General features: G+C 37.3%; 2 protein-coding genes across 2 annotated transcripts; both read left to right on the forward strand.

Annotated features, from left to right (window-relative positions):
* Positions 1-4,265: 4,265 nt before the first annotated feature.
* On the forward strand, positions 4,266-11,586 carry thap7 (THAP domain containing 7). The gene is made up of 5 exons (XM_052135693.1): positions 4,266-4,304; positions 5,021-5,100; positions 6,696-6,851; positions 8,657-8,785; positions 8,873-11,586. The coding sequence occupies exons 2-5, from the start codon at positions 5,021-5,023 to the stop codon at positions 10,413-10,415; spliced, it is 1,908 nt and encodes a 635-aa protein (XP_051991653.1). The 5' UTR covers positions 4,266-4,304; the 3' UTR covers positions 10,416-11,586.
* Positions 11,587-15,501: 3,915 nt separating this feature from the next.
* LOC127650349 (ras-related and estrogen-regulated growth inhibitor-like protein) lies at positions 15,502-17,685 on the forward strand. The gene is made up of 4 exons (XM_052135708.1): positions 15,502-15,653; positions 15,829-15,882; positions 15,976-16,052; positions 16,142-17,685. Exons 1-4 carry the CDS (start codon positions 15,539-15,541, stop codon positions 16,556-16,558), a joined length of 663 nt encoding a protein of 220 aa, XP_051991668.1. The 5' UTR covers positions 15,502-15,538; the 3' UTR covers positions 16,559-17,685.
* The last annotated feature ends 246 nt before the right edge of the window (positions 17,686-17,931 follow it).

The following is a 17,931-nucleotide window of genomic DNA, read 5'->3' on the forward strand; positions in this document are numbered from 1 at the left end:
AGTTCACTGTACTAAAATGCCCCCACAGTCACCAGATCTCAACCCAATAGAGCATCTTTGGGATGTGGTGGAACGGGAGCTTCGTGCCCTGGATGTGCATCCCACAAATCTCCATCAACTGCAAGATGCTATCCTATCAATATGGGCCAACATTTCTAAAGAATGATTTCAGCACCTTGTTGAATCAATGCCACGTAGAATTAAGGCAGTTCTGAAGGCGAAAGGGGGTCAAACACAGTATTAGTATGGTGTTCCTAATAATCCTTTAGGTGAGTGTATATTAAAGAGAAAATAATCACTTCCTCCGATGTTTAAAGTGAATAAAATAACATTGACTTACTGGAGTTCCACAACTACTCAAAAACTTTGTTCTTCTCTCCTGCCACCGTAATGTGTGTGTGTCGGTGGTGAGGTAAAACTTATTTTATTTCTTAAACATTTATTTTAAGAATATATAATTATATTATTTACAATACACATATTTTAATGATATTTTAGAGGGGGGACAACCCTCAGATGGGGGGGCTGACCCCCGACTCCGTGATTTCCGCCTATGAGTGTAGTGTTAAAGCTAGATGTTGGCTTCAATGTGTGGGGACACAAATTAAAGGTAGTAACAGCTAAGTGTTGTTTACAGTGAATTTGAACAACTAGTGAAGTGTAATTAAATGTTTCTCTTTTTTTCAATCTGGCAGGACATCATAACCTTTTACAGTAGCAGTTTTACAGTTAAACTGCCTACCACAGATGCCTCAAAGGCACACTCTGAGGATAAACACAAAGAAAGTAGTTGTGTGAAGTTAAAACTAGGGAGTACACACAAAATTTGGTTACTGATTTGACATATCAGGATGACTCTTATTGATGACAAATATTTTAACAGGGTTATTTGTGGTTTGACAGGCTTTGTCTCTAGACTGTAAACAGTAGGGAGAGAAAAGCTAGAAAGAGACAGATAATTAAAGATGAAAGGGAAAATAAACAAAGACTAAATTAACAAAATCCACTAATAAATATTCTGTCGTTATGCTTAATAGCAATAACAGGGATCCTGATTGAGGCTTGGTGCTCGTTGATCGTGATTGTGTAACAGAATTGTATTGGAGGTATTTTATCCATTTAAAATTCCACAATGGGGAAGTCTTATTCTGGCCCTCCACATAGAACAGAATCAGCTCAGTGCCCAACTCACAATTGAAATAATATAAAAACAGCCGATAAGTAATTAAAAATAAGCTGGAGACTAATGAGTGGTAGATAATAACAAGAATGAGAGGCAGCTGTAAGTTTTCTGTAAACGTACACTCTTTCAGACTTATTACTATCAAGTAGTTCAGCTTGGATAAGAAATTGATAAGTGGAAATAAAGGAAAAGTGAAGAAAAGTTTTTTTAATCAGCTCTCCAAACTCAGCTTAAATTAACTTCAACTCAATTGCTCATTTATAGACAGTAATTTGTGTTATGAGATAAGGGAGAGGGAGAAAAAATTGAATAAAATGCATAAGAGACAAAAGTGTGTTTAAAATTTAAGAGTTAAAGGGTTAAATTGCTTAAAGTTTGTTCAAACACAATCTGTATTTAGCTGTAACAGGCTGCTGGATGCTAACTGCTAGCTTTTGGTGCTAGGATTATTAAAGGCTTTCAATTAAAGATAACTTGTTAGTTTAGCTGTGCTGTGTTATGCATTTATCTTAGCTGTACTCTCATAGCAACCAACACCAGTGATTTATGATCTTTCTTCAACACTAATGAAACACAGTTTTATCAATGCATATGAACATCAGCACGTTCCACATTGCACAAATAAACAGTACGCTTAGCAGTTTGCAGCATGGTATTATCACTCTATTTCTTTTAAAGAGCAATTCTTCAGCAATGCAAGTTACAGACAACTCACGTAATGGTTTTAAGTATAAGAATGGTGCTTATAATTTTTTACTGCACATCTCTAGGGTGATCAAACATTTACACTCCCAAATTCAAAATTACACTTGCGTGTTCTTGAGTTGATTGACAGGCGATGTCTGTATTTTAAAAGGTGGTTGACTCTTTTATCTGTAAGGTGGGACTTCCTTTGTACATCCGTTGACTTTTGGGTGCTAGAGCTAGAAAATAAAAATACAATGAATACAACACAATATAATACAATAAAGATATATGAAAGAAGGCAGGACGAAAAACTACCCATAGCTGCTGCAAACAGGCTGCCGCACACGCAGTGCCGTGAGAGTTGTATCTATTATGATTATTGTTCAAGATTATTATCCGTTAGCATTCCTTTAAGTATTTGACAAGGAAATAATGAGGTTATAACACGCTCTTAGTGAAAGCATGATTATTTCTCTAGTGCCTAGAATTCGCCTTCAAATCACTCCTTTTAATTAGCTTATTTTAAATTAATTAATATATTTTAATGGGATAGTTCATCCAAATAGGAAAAACCTCTCATCACCTTCTTTATTCTACAAAACACAAATTAATATTTTTAGAAGAATATCTCAGCTCTGTGCAATGCAAGACTCCAGTGGTTAAATCCATATTCAGATGCAATATTATGCAATAGGTGTGGTTGAGAAACAGATAAAAATGTAAGTCTTTTTTTTACTCCAAATCTCCACTTTCACTTTTATATATAAACATCAACATGCGGTGCCTATTTAGTTAAGTGAACGTGGAGACCTAGAGCAGTGGTTTTCAAACCCTGGGAGAATTAAAAAATGGGTCGCCAGTGATTTAAAATAAAAAAAAATAAAAAAAACATTATTTCGTTTTTTAATAATATTAATATTAATAATAATAGCTTTGATTAGAAGTACACTAAAAAAAAACATTCAAATTCATGCAAAATAAATAATCCACATGTCACCTGACCGGCTGACCGACCTACTCGTAGCCCTAGGCAACACAAAACAAAACAAAAAACCTTGTGTGCAGTGTTGTTGATATGCAGCCATTTTATTTTATTTTATTGTCCCATGAGATGATGAAAATATTCAGTACCGTGAAATTAGTAGCCCGTAATGAATTTATTTTATGCTGAACATGAGCAAACCAAAGTCAAAAACCATTTATGATTTTTTCACAAGAAAAAGAGGGTCAGAGACCGAGACCCCTTTAAATGAAGCAGCAGAAAACGCGGTCAACCATCAAACCCTGCCGAGAACAGCAGAGATCAGCAGGGAAGATAATGAAGGCGATGCATGTCAACAGAGTAGCAGTACTTTCCCAGCAAAGAAAAAGCAGAAACCCGGAGTAAGGCCATATAAAGATGATTTTTTGAAGTTTGGGTTTGTCAACTGTTCGGACGCAGTCCATGCAGCAATACCAATGTGCGTAATATGCGGTGAAAAGTTGGCAAAATATGATAATAAAATAGTCAACTAATATAAAAATCACACTGCACTGTTAAAATAGTCAGTAGTAGGCCTACAATTCGTAGCCTACTATTCAGCGTAAGCACGTACCGCTCAACGTGATGTTTCCAAGCACATTTTTGCGCATGTGAAAAGGATGATTTTTTTCCTGTTGATATTGCAACGTGATTCTAATGAGAGAGTTACGCGAGCATAATGCCCCTTACTTTTACTTTCGCTTTAAATTATTTCGTTTTGGCTTGTTTAAAGTTATTATTATTTTTTAATTCTTGTTCTGTTCTGTATATAATGAATATTACATTTAAAGAGTTTGTTGTGGAATATGTTTTGTGTATTTTTTAAGCATGCAGCAAACGATAGGCTATTAATTGGTTAACATTCCTGTATGTAGGCCTATAGCTTGATCAAATTATTTCAGAATCGACTTCAAGCAAGTGCACGTGCATCATCAAAAGTGGTTAAAAAAAGTGCTTTTTGTTCTGCGCACAAGCCTATGGGTCGCGTCAAAAAAAAAGGGTCCCTCTTGAAAAAGTTTGAAAACCACTGACCTAGAGTGCAAAACGTACTTACATTTTGATCTGTTTCTTGCATTGTATGGACCTACAGAGCTGAGATATTTTTCTTAAGATATTTGTTTGTGTTTTGCTGAAAAAAGAAAGTCATACACATTTGGGATGGCATGAGGGTGAGTAAATTAGTTAGTTATTGGGTTAACTATCCCCTCAACTAATTTATATAAAACATTTCACATAACTCTTGAAAACAAGAACAGACAACATTTGAACATAAAAGCAAACTCATAAAAAGTCGCCTCTCACTGCGTCATATATACTCATAGCTCTGATTGGCTGATGTGGGAAGGCGGAGTTTAATCCAGGGCACATAGGAAGAAGAGGACGGCCATCTTCGTGAGGTCGCAGGCCTTTGTGGTGAGTTTAAAAGACGATCTTAAAGGCATGCATCGCTGAAAAAATGACTATTCTTTGGAGCCAGTTCATTGTGATTGAACAGACTGGTTTATATTTGTATTCCGATCAGAAGCACTCTCACCACCGGCTCAGTATTGTCTGTTTTAGCTGCCTACGATGTAAACACGTCAATACTGACTAATAAAGTCATATCGATACGGGCGATAGCATAAGCAGAAAAGATTCTAGTAGAGGCCATTTACCATTCAAATATGAACTAGCTAAAGTATGCCATGCAGTCTAATTTTAACCAACAGAGAAAAGCATGGGGACCTGTCAGTAAAACATTTAAATAAATTATAAAACAAATGACTCGATGTGATACACATTTTATATTACCACTAAATGTACAGCTGAATTTATTGTATTAATTTTATTGTGCACCTTTATTTGTTTTTACATATATTATTATTGTTGTTATTATAATGTTACATTTCTGTATTAATATATTATTTATTTAGGTTTACAATAAACTGCATCTTACTATCAGAGTGAAACAACATTTGAAAAGTTGGAGGCATTAGATCATTAAAAATTTATTGACATGAATGTAGACTGTATGTATATGTGTGTTTATATATATATATATATATATATATATGAACTTATATCTTATGTCTTATATCACAGTAAGACATTATTTGTTACAAGTCTGATTTAAGTATCTTTTTTTGTAGATGCCCAGACACTGCTCTGCTGTAGGTTGCAAGTCACGGGACACTAAAGAGGTTCGGAAATCTGGAATCTCTTTCCACAGGTGTTAATTTATTATTTATTTACTTATCAACAGTGGTCATATTGAAATAAAAAGTTGTGCGCTTTAGTTTAGATTTCTTTGGACATTCGGAGGTTTGAGTTTAGTCTGAGCATTTTAAACACCTCCTTTTCAAAATGAACATTTGCAATAGAAAGTACATGTGATGGCTCACTATTGGTGATTGAAGACTACCATGCAAATTCTCTGCACTAAAATATGCATCAAGGGGTTTAGCTCAACACAGGCCATAAAATGATTGAAGTCTGCCATCTAGTGATGAGCTACTGCAATCTAGTGATGAGCCACTGCCACCTAGTGATGAGCCACTGCCACCTAGTGATGAGCTACTGCCACCTAGTGATGAGCTACTGCCAACTAGTGATGAGCCACTGCCACCTAGTGATGAGCTACTGCAATCTATTGATGAGCTACTGCAATCTAGTGATGAGCCACTGCCACGTAGTGATGAGCTACTGCCACCTAGTGATGAGCTACTGCAATCTATTGATGAGCTACTGCAATCTAGTGATGAGCCACTGCCACCTAGTGATGAGCTACTGCCACCTAGTGATGAGCTACTGCCACCTAGTGATGAGCTACTGCCACCTAGTGATGAGCTACTGCAATCTAGTGATGAGCCACTGCCACCTAGTGATGAGCCACTGCCACCTAGTGATGAGCTACTGCAATCTAGTTATGAGCTACTGCAATCTAGTGATGAGCCACTGCAATCTATTGATGAGCTACTGCAATCTAGTGATGAGCCACTGCAATCTATTGATGAGCTACTGCAATCTAGTGATGAGCTACTGCAATCTATTGATGAGCTACTGCAATCTAGTGATGAGCCACTGCAATCTAGTGATGAGCCACTGCCACCTAGTGATGAGCCACTGCAATCTAGTGATGAGCTACTGCCACCTAGTGATGAGCTACTGCCACCTAGTGATGAGCTACTGCAATCTAGTGATGAGCTACTACCACCTAGTGATGAGCTACTGCCAACTAGTGATGAGCCACTGCCACCTAGTGATGAGCTACTGCAATCTATTGATGAGCTACTGCAATCTAGTTATGAGCCACTGCCACCTAGTGATGAGCTACTGCAATCTAGTGATGAGCTACTGCAATCTAGTGATGAGCTACTGCAATCTAGTGATGAGCTACTGCCACCTAGTGATGAGCTACTGCAATCTAGTGATGAGCCACTGCCACCTAGTGATGAGCTACTGCAATCTAGTGATGAGCTACTGCCACCTAGTGATGAGCTACTGCCACCTAGTGATGAGCTACTGCCACCTAGTGATGAGCCACTGCCACCTAGTGATGAGCCACTGCCACCTAGTGATGAGCTACTGCAATCTAATGATGAGCTACTGCAATCTAGTGATGAGCTACTGCAATCTAATGATGAGCTACTGCAATGCTTTGTACTGAAGTGTTTGCGGTCTTGTGCATTGGTAGCATAGCAGTCTAATGAATAAAGTAAACTGTATCGAAATGTAGCTCTCAAGAGGTAATTGAACAGTGACTTGTTTTATAATGCAACTTTATGGTGTTAATCTCGTCTGTTGTGTTAAACCTGTTTTTTCTAGGCTGCCAAAGAAAGGAAACCCTCGCCGAACAACATGGATTATCAACTCCCGTCGCAAAGGCCCAGAGGGAAAAGGCCAGTGGGACCCTCAGAGTGGTTTCATCTATTTCTGCTCTAAACATTTCACCCCTGATAGCTTTGAACTCTCTGGAGTCAGGTCTGTATCTCCCTTATGATAGAGTGGTATTATTGTTTCCATTTTTTCTTTCTTTTCTTTTTTTTTACTTGTACAAATTCCATTCCGATTGACTTTAATGATGAATGGATATATGACTAAGTTCAGTTCTGTTATAAAAATACACTTAAATAACATATATGTTATGTTGATGTATGAGTAAGGAAGTTCATGTGTATAATGGGGCTTTTCTTGGTGGCTCCTGGTGGTTTTCTTGTTTCGCATTTTTAAAATTGCCTTGTTGAGCCATACACTCAAAATATGATTTTTAGATTTCAATTTCATAAAAATTCCATTACATTGTATTGAATAATTTTGAAAACATTTATTGAATATATTTAGGGGGAGTTTTATCAATTTAATTTAGTAAAAAATTAGACAATTCAATTTTATGCAATATTGTTATGAAATAGAAATGCGTCCATCTTAAAAATAGGTTAAAATGTTGTTGTTTTTTTTGAGTGTAGAATTATGGATAATTCTAGAAGATAAATATAAACAGATAAATAAATAAATGCCTTAAGGGGTCCCCAAGTCTGATGTCATTAGTGAAATTGCTTCCAATTAGCACTTGTCTTATTTAATGCAATTTTTTCATCACAAACTAAATTCATGATAGTCAACATACCAATTTGAGAGAAAAGTTGAACTGAAAAATGTAGTTAGATTTCAGAATTTCTTATTGTTTAGTGTGTCTCTCATTTGCTTTAATGGCAACATACATACGAGCCGATTAAACAAGCTTGCGCAAAACCCAGTGTTAATCTTGTCAACAAAATTACAGATGAAAATGTCCATTGATGAAGGGTTTTTGGATTTTGTCAACGATAACAAATACAAGACAAAAAAGACGCACGATGATGCTAATCAAACGGTTTAAATTAAAACATACTGTTGACAAAAATATGACAAAAAAAAACATGCAAGATATTAACAGTGACTGTTTCTGTTATTTATTTATTTAAGAAATGAAAGTCTTCAGCTTGAGCTGAAAGAACTGAACACCTGTACAATGTACTTCACTAACAAGTTAATTACCTCACTCAAATAAATGTGAGATTAATCAGCTACAAAAACATAATATTACAACTTGCATCTGCACAGACAGTAAAGCGAATGCACAGCTGAACTTGAACTAAGTTACACACTAGTCAGGATGTGATAAATGCATTGTGAATAACTAATGTTTAAATAAATGTTAGTAGTTTATACATTTTTAAAAGTATCTGAATATGTGATTTATCTTGATCTAGTTCAACATGTTTTTGTTATTTTGCACATTAACATCGACTAAAATATGTTGTTTTGTTGACTGAAATTAAGTAAAATTGAAAAATGTAAAAAGAAAGTGACTATAATGAATGAATGATTATGACATTATGAAATATTTACAAAATTTAAAGGACATTTTCATCAAAAGACAAAAATGATGACCAAATAACTTGAATTAGTTAATTTGACATCTAATTGCTTTACATTAACACTGGAAAAACCTGATAATCCATGTTATCCAGAATGATTTGAGAATGTTCCAAAGAACATCTTATGTTCTTCAATGGAAGGAAGGAAATCTGGCCTTTTGTTCAAAGGAGTTAATATGGTCAATATCACAGATTTGCATACATTTGATTAGTGACCAAGCAATATCTCTTTATTTTAAATCGTAATGCGTTTTTACTTGATATATTACCGAGGTTTAAATGAGATCCTGAATTGTTAGTGTGGTCTCAGACTTGTGAACCCCACTGTACATCTCTTCAATATTGTGTAATCTTATGTTCTTATAGTGGCTATCGCAGGTTGAAGGATGACGCAATTCCCACAATATTTGAACTTCAGCTTCACGAAAGAGGCACTGCTGGAAAATGTGGTACAAAACGGAGAGGCAGACCTCAGAATTTGGACAAACATATCAGGTACCTTCCACACAGCTTTGATATAGTTTTTTACCTTATGAATGAAATTATACATGTGTATATTTAAATGTATATATATATCTTTAGTGTCAAGAATTCAACCAATAACAAGGCCTCTGCGAGCAGGGAGCTCTTCAACAGTGAGACTGTTGTGCAGAAAGTAGCAGATGATGAAGGTGTTAGGACTTCTGAAGATGGCAAAGGGGAAAAAATACAAGGCCAGCCTTCATTTGAGGCTGCTCAAACGCCTGTAGAGACATCAATGGACGATCAGCCTGAGCCCTCTTCTCCTCAACCTTCTCCTCGTCCACCTTCTCCATCCCGCTTCATGATGCGCCTCCCTCCACCTCCTGGGTTCTACTTGCCAAAAGAGCATAACTACGCTCAGCTGTGCCCTCTAGTGTGGCGTAAACGCTACGACAAAGCCATTGACAGCTTGGAAAAAGCTTTACGTCTTCTAAGTGCCGCCCGACGCCGAGAGAACCGGTTGCGTCATGCGCTGCTCCGCCTCAGAGAGAACCGAATTAAGAGCACCTTGTTTCGCATGCGAGATGGAGTGAAAGGAAAAGAGGGTCGAGGAGGTAGGGTTTCAAGCTGGGCTGCTCAAAAAGGACAGGCAGCAAAAGTGGACCGAGGTGACAGTCTCGAGGGATTAGAGGAAACCGCAAATGAAGGTGCAACTGATGATATCGATCTTTTGGCTGAGGGATGGTACGGACAGGCACAGATGAGGTCAAAAGTCACAACGGAAGAAGAGGAAGGATGCTGTTTTTATTGTGGAAGAGATCCTGAAGGAAACAAAGTAATGGGGTACAAAGAGGCGACTGTAGGACCCGATGAGGCAAGGCCTAAGAGAACGCAGGAAGTCAAAAGGAAAGTCAAGGTGCCCAAGATACTCAAAGATCAAAGGTCAGACAACACATGGGCTGATGTGCCACCTGTTAAGCAGCAAAGCTACTACTTGTATTACTGTGAGAGTGCAGAGAATGAAGACCCGATGCAAGTGCTCACAATGGAAGTGCAACCCCATGAGCATAACTCAGAGGAAGAAGCTTCTCTTGAGCTTCAAGACAATACTGAAACAATCCAGCAACTTCCTCTATTGCAACCACAAACTGAAATGCACCCACAGATGCATTCTGTGTCTGAACCCATACAATACACAGCGACACTACAGGATACTTCTGCCTCATTCCAGCTGCAGCACGTCCAGATGCTGCAGCCACACCAGGGACTGCTTCTCCCTGAGCTTGCTACAAAGGAAAAGGATGAAACCGAAATTGAGCAGGGAGGGGGGCAGCAGTTCTACTGGGTACAGGAGAGAGCAGATGATCATGTCCTGCTGATGCCAGTTCCTGCTGAAACAAGCGAAAGGAACAAAGTTGTTGTTGAGAATGTGATTGAAACTCAAGCAATATTGGAGAGATTTCAGGTGAAGGCGATCGAGGAAAGGGATGGGTTGAACGTTAACTGTGATTCCACAGTATTGGCAACTCCAGGGTGGGGAAATAGTCCTATTACACTTCAGGCAAACTTGAGGCCCACAGCTATGGGTGGAGATGTCAGGGAGAGACTCAAAGAGCATCTGGAAGGGTTTCAGTTGCAGCTTAGCAGTGAATTTATTGACTGAACTGCTTGGCATCAAGTCTCAATCTCATTTCTCTTGTTATATTGCTATTTGATATTTTATTTTCCCCGTTCAAACAAAATAACTATTCAGTTTCATATTGTATGGAGAATACTTATTTGATTAAAAGAAAATTAATACATTACTCTTTTATTAGGAAATGATGATTCAGTAACACACTTAATACATGTTTATGTTGGGAGACACACACAAAGAGAGAGAGAGAGAGAGAGGAGGGAGAGAAGAACTTGCTTGCCAGCTCCTGGACACGCTGCCACCCGGTCCTCAACAGCTCCTCTGGCGAACGGCAGCGAGTCCTCTTGCCCTCTGGCGGACGGAACCGCTCCTCCCCTTCCCGGCAGATGGTCGCAGTTCTTCCGGCTCTTGGAGGCCAGTAGTGACCCTTCCGTACCCAGGCAGACGGCCGCAGTTGCCCCCCGGTGGATGGCAGCCGCGAGGACTCCGCAACGGTTTCGGCACCACTGTAACAGATAAAAGATGGGCAAAGAGGAGGTGGGAACTGGCTGAACAGTAAACATTAAGTTTAATGGTAAACTTAAAACCAACATCAACAAACTTGCAGCATGGCCGCGTGCGTCTCTCTCTCTCTCTCGAACCGGCGCCTCCGCCCACCCCTTATTTTCGCTCTCCCGCTGATCAGCTGATTCAGTTTCGTCCGTGCTCCATCACGGCCTGGCCACACAATCCTCCTCATCACAAATACATTATGCATTCCTTCAAAAAATGTGTTGTTGAGATTGACAATAAAGAATGGAGTGTTGACAACAGTTTTATACAGTGTTGGACTGTACAGTAATTTAAATTTGGGAAATGGTACTCTTGCCGATTAATGTGATGGTGGTGTTTTTGTTGTGTGTTTTTTACATAGTAGAGAAAATACATTTTCAAAAGGTTATTTGAAGAAACCCATTTTCTTCTTAAGTGTACTTTCTCTGTTGAATGTCTTTTTACCAATGTGCACTGCTGCTGCACATTTAGAGCAGGAACAACGTAATGGCACCGTTGTTAAACAAAAAGAACATGAGGACTAAATTGAATTGGCAATTGGGAAACCTGTCTCTTCATGCTATGAGGCAAATACCGTTCCACTAATACAGTGTTGCTCAGGGTTATAATGTAAATATTCTCAAGGCAACATTTGTAGTTCTCATCATAAGGGAAATATTTCAAGCTACTTTTTAAATGGGAGTTCTTTGAGTACATAAATAAGATGTTTAAAGGAGTGTTCTTGGTTCAATAAAGGAATAGTTCACCCAAAAAATGAAAACTCTCATCATTTACTCGCATCATACCATTCTAGATGTGTATGACTTTCTTTCTTCTGCAGAAGAACAAATAATTTTAGAAGAATATTTCAGCTCTGTAGGTCGATACAATGCATGTGAATGGTGACCAAAATGTTTGAAGCTCCAAAAGCACATAAAGGCCATATAAAATTATAAGTGTGATTGATATTTAAGTATTTTTTACTATCAAACACATTCTTCTTATTTTCTTTTTGGCAATTCAGTTTTCATGCATATCGCCAATTACTGGGAAGGAAGGAGAATTTATAGTAATAAAGCACTTAAATATTGATCTGTTTCTCACCCACACATATCATATAGCTTCTGAAGACATAGATTAAACCGCTGGAGTCATATGGATTACTTGTATGCTGCTTTTTAGACCATTCACTTGCATTGAATGGACCTACAGAAAATATTCTTCTAAAAATCTTAATTTGTGTTCTGCAGATGAAATAAAGCCACACACATCTGGGATGGCATGAGGGTGAGAAAATGATGAGAGAATAAAAATTTTTGGGTGAACTATCCCTTTAAACTCAGTCGACAACATTTGTGGTATAATTTTACCACAAAAAATATTTTTCCCTCATTAAATTAGTTAAAAAAAGAATAAGAAATGGAGGTTACAGTAAGGTACTTGAAAGTGAATGGGGGGATTTTTGGATAGTTTAAAAGCAGAAATATGAAGCTTATCATTTTTATAAAACCCCATACAGTACATTCTTTTTTTTTTTTACTTATTATTTGAGCTGCAGATTAGTTGATGTGTTCACAGTAATTTTGGGCTTTACTGTGTTCCGTTATTATGGCAACAAAGCTGTAAAAGTTTTGAAACAGTATTTTATTGTTTACAGATTGGCCCACATAAACATCCATTGTAAGTGTCTCACTGTAACCCACGTTTTAGTTTAAAAAAAAAAAAAAGGAGGGACGAGTCCAAATAAACATTTTGGTAATCAACATTCCACCACAAATGCGGTGAGAAGAATATCGCAGGTTGGCGTTTTCTTGTTTTTAATGTTGTGACTGATCTATATATATATATATATATATATATATATATATATATATATATATACATACTGTACATACATATGTGCCTTGGGCTCCCCCTGCAAAGTCTTCGTTCCTCTTAAGGTTTTCTTCCTCGCCTAGCTAAACATCCTCCTTCCTTAAGCAAATACAAATCATACTGACTTGTTTTGACGAATATCAATGAAGTACTTAAAAAAAGCCCTCATTAACATTATTCTCCCTTAACTACTCCTGTCTCTTTAAATACTATTTACAACATTGCTCTAGGTCTGGGTTCCCTAATGAAAGTATGGTAGCTGTGCTTTTCCAAAAATATTTTAGCCTTTTTTTAAGATTTATGCATTACAATTTCATAACAAATTTCCACCACAGTGAAGTAGTAAAACTTATATTTGGGGGAAAACTGCCATTTCAGCATAAGTTTGGATATAATTCATTTAGGATTCTGTGACAGTAAATGTCTGCACATTGTGATTTTTCCAGAGTTAAAACATGCACATATGACTGGAAGTGCATATTGCACGGACAAATGATTGTGAGCGTAATTCAAAAGTATATTACCATATTACCATAATGTGAATGTCCTCTTGTTACATCCAAAAATAATTTTCTATATTTGCCTATCCAATATTTTAGACAGATGTAGATGCAGTCTGCTTTTTCAGCGTTGCTTAATTTATCCTTTTTTTTATCCTGTTTCCACTATTTATAAAATCTGCTCGTTATTGGTTCATGTGACAACTGTGGTTGCCAGAATAATTATGTACAAAATACAGTCAAATGTAAATAGCTTTACAGAACAACCTGTAAATTTGACAGTTTAAAATGTGTTTTTATTGTATTTTTTACAGTGCAGTACTGTTGTTTATATTATTAAATGATACATTTACAGGAGCATTGACCAATACAAATTTAGATTCAATGCTCAGTGTCACTAAACACCATCAGGGTAACACATGTGAAATTAAAATAATGTAATAAACATTAACTAAACTACATCAAATATAACACAGAACACACCGATGTGCATAACTGACATTAAAAATAAGAAGAAACATAACTATTCCCATAAAATATAATGAAATGTAATGGGTGACGCAGGGAATTCTGGGAATGCCTGATTGTTGTTTTTACTGTAATTTGAACAATAATTTACCAGCAATCTCTTGTTAAACATAATATACATTTTAAACATTAATTATACGGGCAAATCGTTCTTTCTGAAAATCACATCTAAAAATTTACTTTTTACTTTTTTTTACTTTTACAACATTTTACTGTAAAACTACATGTATTGTCTTTTTAAATATAGGCCTACTGTATGAAAAAATGTAACGTCTATTTTACAGTAACTAATTTACAGTCTTAAATTTTACCGTTAAAATTGCGGACCTTTTTTTGAAGGACAGGACGGACGGACAGACGGACACAGTCAGTCAGACAGATAGACAGACAGACAGACAGACAGCCAAATGATAGACAGACAAACAGACAGAGAGACAGACAGACAGACAGAGAGACAGACAGACAGACAGATAGACGGATGGATGGATGGATGGATGGATGGATGGATGGATGGATGGATGGATGGATGGATGGATGGATGGATGGATGGATGGATGGATGGATGGATAGATAGATAGATAGATAGATAGATAGATAGATAGATAGATAGATAGATAGATAGATAGATAGATAGATAGATAGAATACACCTCAAGTATTTCTCAATTATATCCAATGTGGTCGCTCTGTATTACTATTGAGTTCAGAGTGTTTAATTCAGAAATGAATCAAGAATGGACATAGAATTTGTGATGGATTGATAGCAGTCCTGGATTCATAGGATGCTCAAACCCCAATATAAGGAATTCGAGCATGTCTTACATTTCTGAAAAACATGCATTGTTTTTAGAAAGTTGTTATTTTAGGCTAATCTATGCTAGAGATGCATTTGGCTCCTGTATCTAACGGTTAAAGTGAAAAGCATGAAGCTCTGCTCGAGGCATCTGTAGAATTGCGTTCTTGTGTTGTCATGAAAAACGTTGACCATACGAGATTGAGAAGATCAATGGTCCCTGTTGTTTTGCTAATTTAACGTTATGATAATTAGTTGCTAAAGACAACTTCTCATTTAGAATAATTTGCAATTCATCGCCATGTGTACATAGAATTGGTGTCATGCCTTTACAGGAGCATTAATAAAACAGAATAGAGTTATCTACTCCTGTGCTGAACCCAAAGCAAGATGGGCACAAGTAGTCTATTAATAAAATAGAATTAGAAATACACTCAACTGATTTACTAAACTATTGATGAATTAATGATTTAATATTGTGTTGACATTTAAGGATACTTGCTGTCCAACTCATCCAAAACTCATCCACGTTTGAAAAACGAAATTATTGTTGAACATCAAAAATGTAAAATATATAAAGTATAACATTGACTCATGTATTAAGTAGCCTATATGTAATACAAATGATTGCATGATTTAATAACACAATTAATAAATAATGTAGCTATGTGTAGTAGCCTACAGTAACTGTATTGTTCATTATAAAACAATAAAGCCAACAAATAAGCATACTGTAAACAATAATAAATCATTTCGTGTGGGTTGAGGAAGTGCGAAACAAACGGTCTCCAGTTTGATTGGACAGACTCGGAGTATCCCCGCCCACAAATACTGGCGTTATTTAAACTTGCTCCCGAGAGCTCATCTCTCTATGTTCAACACCTGCACGCTGTAACTACTCCGCCAAGCCTTCACAACTCGCCAATGGTTGTTCAGGTGAAAACACGCATTCGCTACAGCAGCAAAAGCATGGAGGGCAATCAGCAGAAAGTGGAGGCCAATATAGTGTTACTTGGAGCTGAAAACGTTGGAAAGTCTGGTGAGTGATTAATTAATTAATTAATTAAATTTAATTAATTATTAGCAGCTTTCTAATGTCTTAACTATTGTAAAAATAATAATAATAATAATAATTTTAGCTAACTTTTATAGCATGCATTTGATATCAGCCTGAAGCAGACCAATAACAATCTATCTTTTCATTCTTTCCACAGCCCTAACCGTGCGCTTCCTCACGAGGCGGTTTATTGGAGAATATGGAGATATAGGTAGCCTAAATAGAAGTCGTTTCACTTGATCTCATTGTTATTTGCAGGAAAAAGGCCCTCACTTTGCTTAACGCATTTTCTTTGTATCCACAGAGTCAATATACAGCCACACTGACAAGATCGACGGGCGTGATATTTGTTTTAACATTTGGGACTCGATTTGCCCGCAGGTAACATTATTGCACATTCAGAGCTATACAATTTTTTTTGAAACCGTTAGAGTTTAGCATAGAAGTAATGCGTAAATATCTTATCTCAGAATGGAGAGGAATCGGGATACATCAGCGACAGACAGCTGCAATGGGCGGACGGCTATATCCTCGTTTACAGCATCTGTGACGGCGCCAGCTTCAATGTGGTGCGGCAGCAAGTCCAGCGCATACGGCAAGCCAAGCAGAAACCGACCAGTACAGCTCCGATTATCATCGTGGGGAATAAACGAGATCTCCAGCACCGGCGCACGGTGTCCAGTGAGGAGGGTCGGCTGTTGGCGCTCTCGGCGGACTGCGGGTTTTTTGAGGTCTCCGCTGCTGAGACTTATCACGGTGTCCTGATGGTGTTTCACGAACTGTTTGAACTCATCCGAGAGGCGCGGGCGCTCAAGAAGGGTACCGCGGGGTTCAAAGGTATTGTAAGGAGCATGTCGGCGGTTTTTGGAAGGAAGCGGACCGAATAAGTTAATATTCCCCCTCAAAGCAGAGGAAGATTCAGGTTTAAACCCTTTAATAAATCCATATTGGAACATAATGTCTAGATTATTGACCTCAACTAGATTTTGCAAGTTGACAATCTTAAGGGGCCGTTCACACAAGGTTTGTTCTTGCGTGCCATTTGCACTTTACACATACTTCAGACGGACGTCTTTGGCCGTTTTGTCGCGCCTCGCGCCATGAGCATTGCATTTTGAAAGTGCTTTTTCCTTGACTATTATATCCCAATATGCTTTCCAATGTTTTTGAACCCATAGGGGGGCATTCACACAGGACACGTTCTTGCATCTATCCACACTATTATTATTATCAATTGTTGGTCTATGCAGCTACAAATGCCATAGACAAACGCCTTTTGACTTGCGTCACATCTTGTTTTTTTTCTTCAGCATATCGCTGCATGAGTGTTGCGTTAATTAGTATCTGTGTCAAGTTGTTCACCTTTGAAACCTGTCTCAAAAGCCCTGCATTCTTGTACATCCATTTGTGCTCCTATCTGTTTTTGAACGCTTCCACAGTGAACAGACCCTTATGCTTCAATGTTCAAATTAGGTCAGACAGAGCAACACTTCTCGGTTTTTTAATTTATGTTGTAAACTGTAACTTCTCTCCATGTAGGTAATAATTACACTGTATATGATAAGTGCTGTTGTAGGACAGATAATTCCTTCTTGGCTCGTTTGTCTATTTAACAAATTGAGACATTATAATATGTGGCCTCCAACACGTAATAAATGAAAATTGTGACATTGTTGCATTTCTTAGTAAAATGTTGAGAGTATTCACACTTTTTTGCTGTAAGTGTTGCATACAGGTCACATGAAATGCTAAAAAGTGAAGATCTTCGTCTACAATCATGTGTATTGAAGTTATGTGGTTTACTGTGGTGCATTTCAAAATGATGTCTGCTTTCACCCTGTTTATCCATAGGTTTGCTAAATATAATGTATTTAAAAATTCCTGGTTTCAGGATATGCTCTTGGATACACCTGTGATACTTTCTGTTTATAACTACCAAATACAGATTGTTGTACTGTATATGTTGTTATTGCAGAAGCTTCTGATAATATAGTTTTATAATAAAACATGATAATTGGAGACAATCGGAATTTCTGTTTCATTTTGTGGTAGTAACAGTTAAATTACCTTTCAGTGCATGAATCATAAAATACATTTTTTGTCAATTATGCATAATTTAAACAAACTCACATTAGTTTCAAACCTTAACATGGAGAGTAGACATTTTGGTATCCATTTAAAAGTAAGTAAATATCTTGAGAGGTGATTGGATAGATGGATAGATAGACAGACAGACAGACAGGGATGGATGGATGGATAG

Source organism: Xyrauchen texanus, chromosome 10 (assembly GCF_025860055.1).
Source record: "Xyrauchen texanus isolate HMW12.3.18 chromosome 10, RBS_HiC_50CHRs, whole genome shotgun sequence".
Classification (NCBI taxonomy): Eukaryota; Metazoa; Chordata; class Actinopteri; order Cypriniformes; family Catostomidae; genus Xyrauchen; species Xyrauchen texanus.

What these genes read in the sequence shown, in the direction of transcription:
- thap7 (XM_052135693.1), top strand. Translation starts at nt 5,021, where the DNA reads ATGCCCAGACACTGCTCTGCTGTAGGTTGCAAGTCACGGGACACTAAA. An exon ending in TCTGGAATCTCTTTCCACAG is followed by an intron (nt 5,101 to 6,695) that starts GTGTTAATTTAT and finishes TGTTTTTTCTAG; the next exon opens with GCTGCCAAAGAAAGGAAACC. An exon ending in TTTGAACTCTCTGGAGTCAG is followed by an intron (nt 6,852 to 8,656) that starts GTCTGTATCTCC and finishes ATGTTCTTATAG; the next exon opens with TGGCTATCGCAGGTTGAAGG.
- LOC127650349 (XM_052135708.1), top strand. Translation starts at nt 15,539, where the DNA reads ATGGTTGTTCAGGTGAAAACACGCATTCGCTACAGCAGCAAAAGCATG. An exon ending in TGAAAACGTTGGAAAGTCTG is followed by an intron (nt 15,654 to 15,828) that starts GTGAGTGATTAA and finishes TTCTTTCCACAG; the next exon opens with CCCTAACCGTGCGCTTCCTC. An exon ending in GGGACTCGATTTGCCCGCAG is followed by an intron (nt 16,053 to 16,141) that starts GTAACATTATTG and finishes ATCTTATCTCAG; the next exon opens with AATGGAGAGGAATCGGGATA.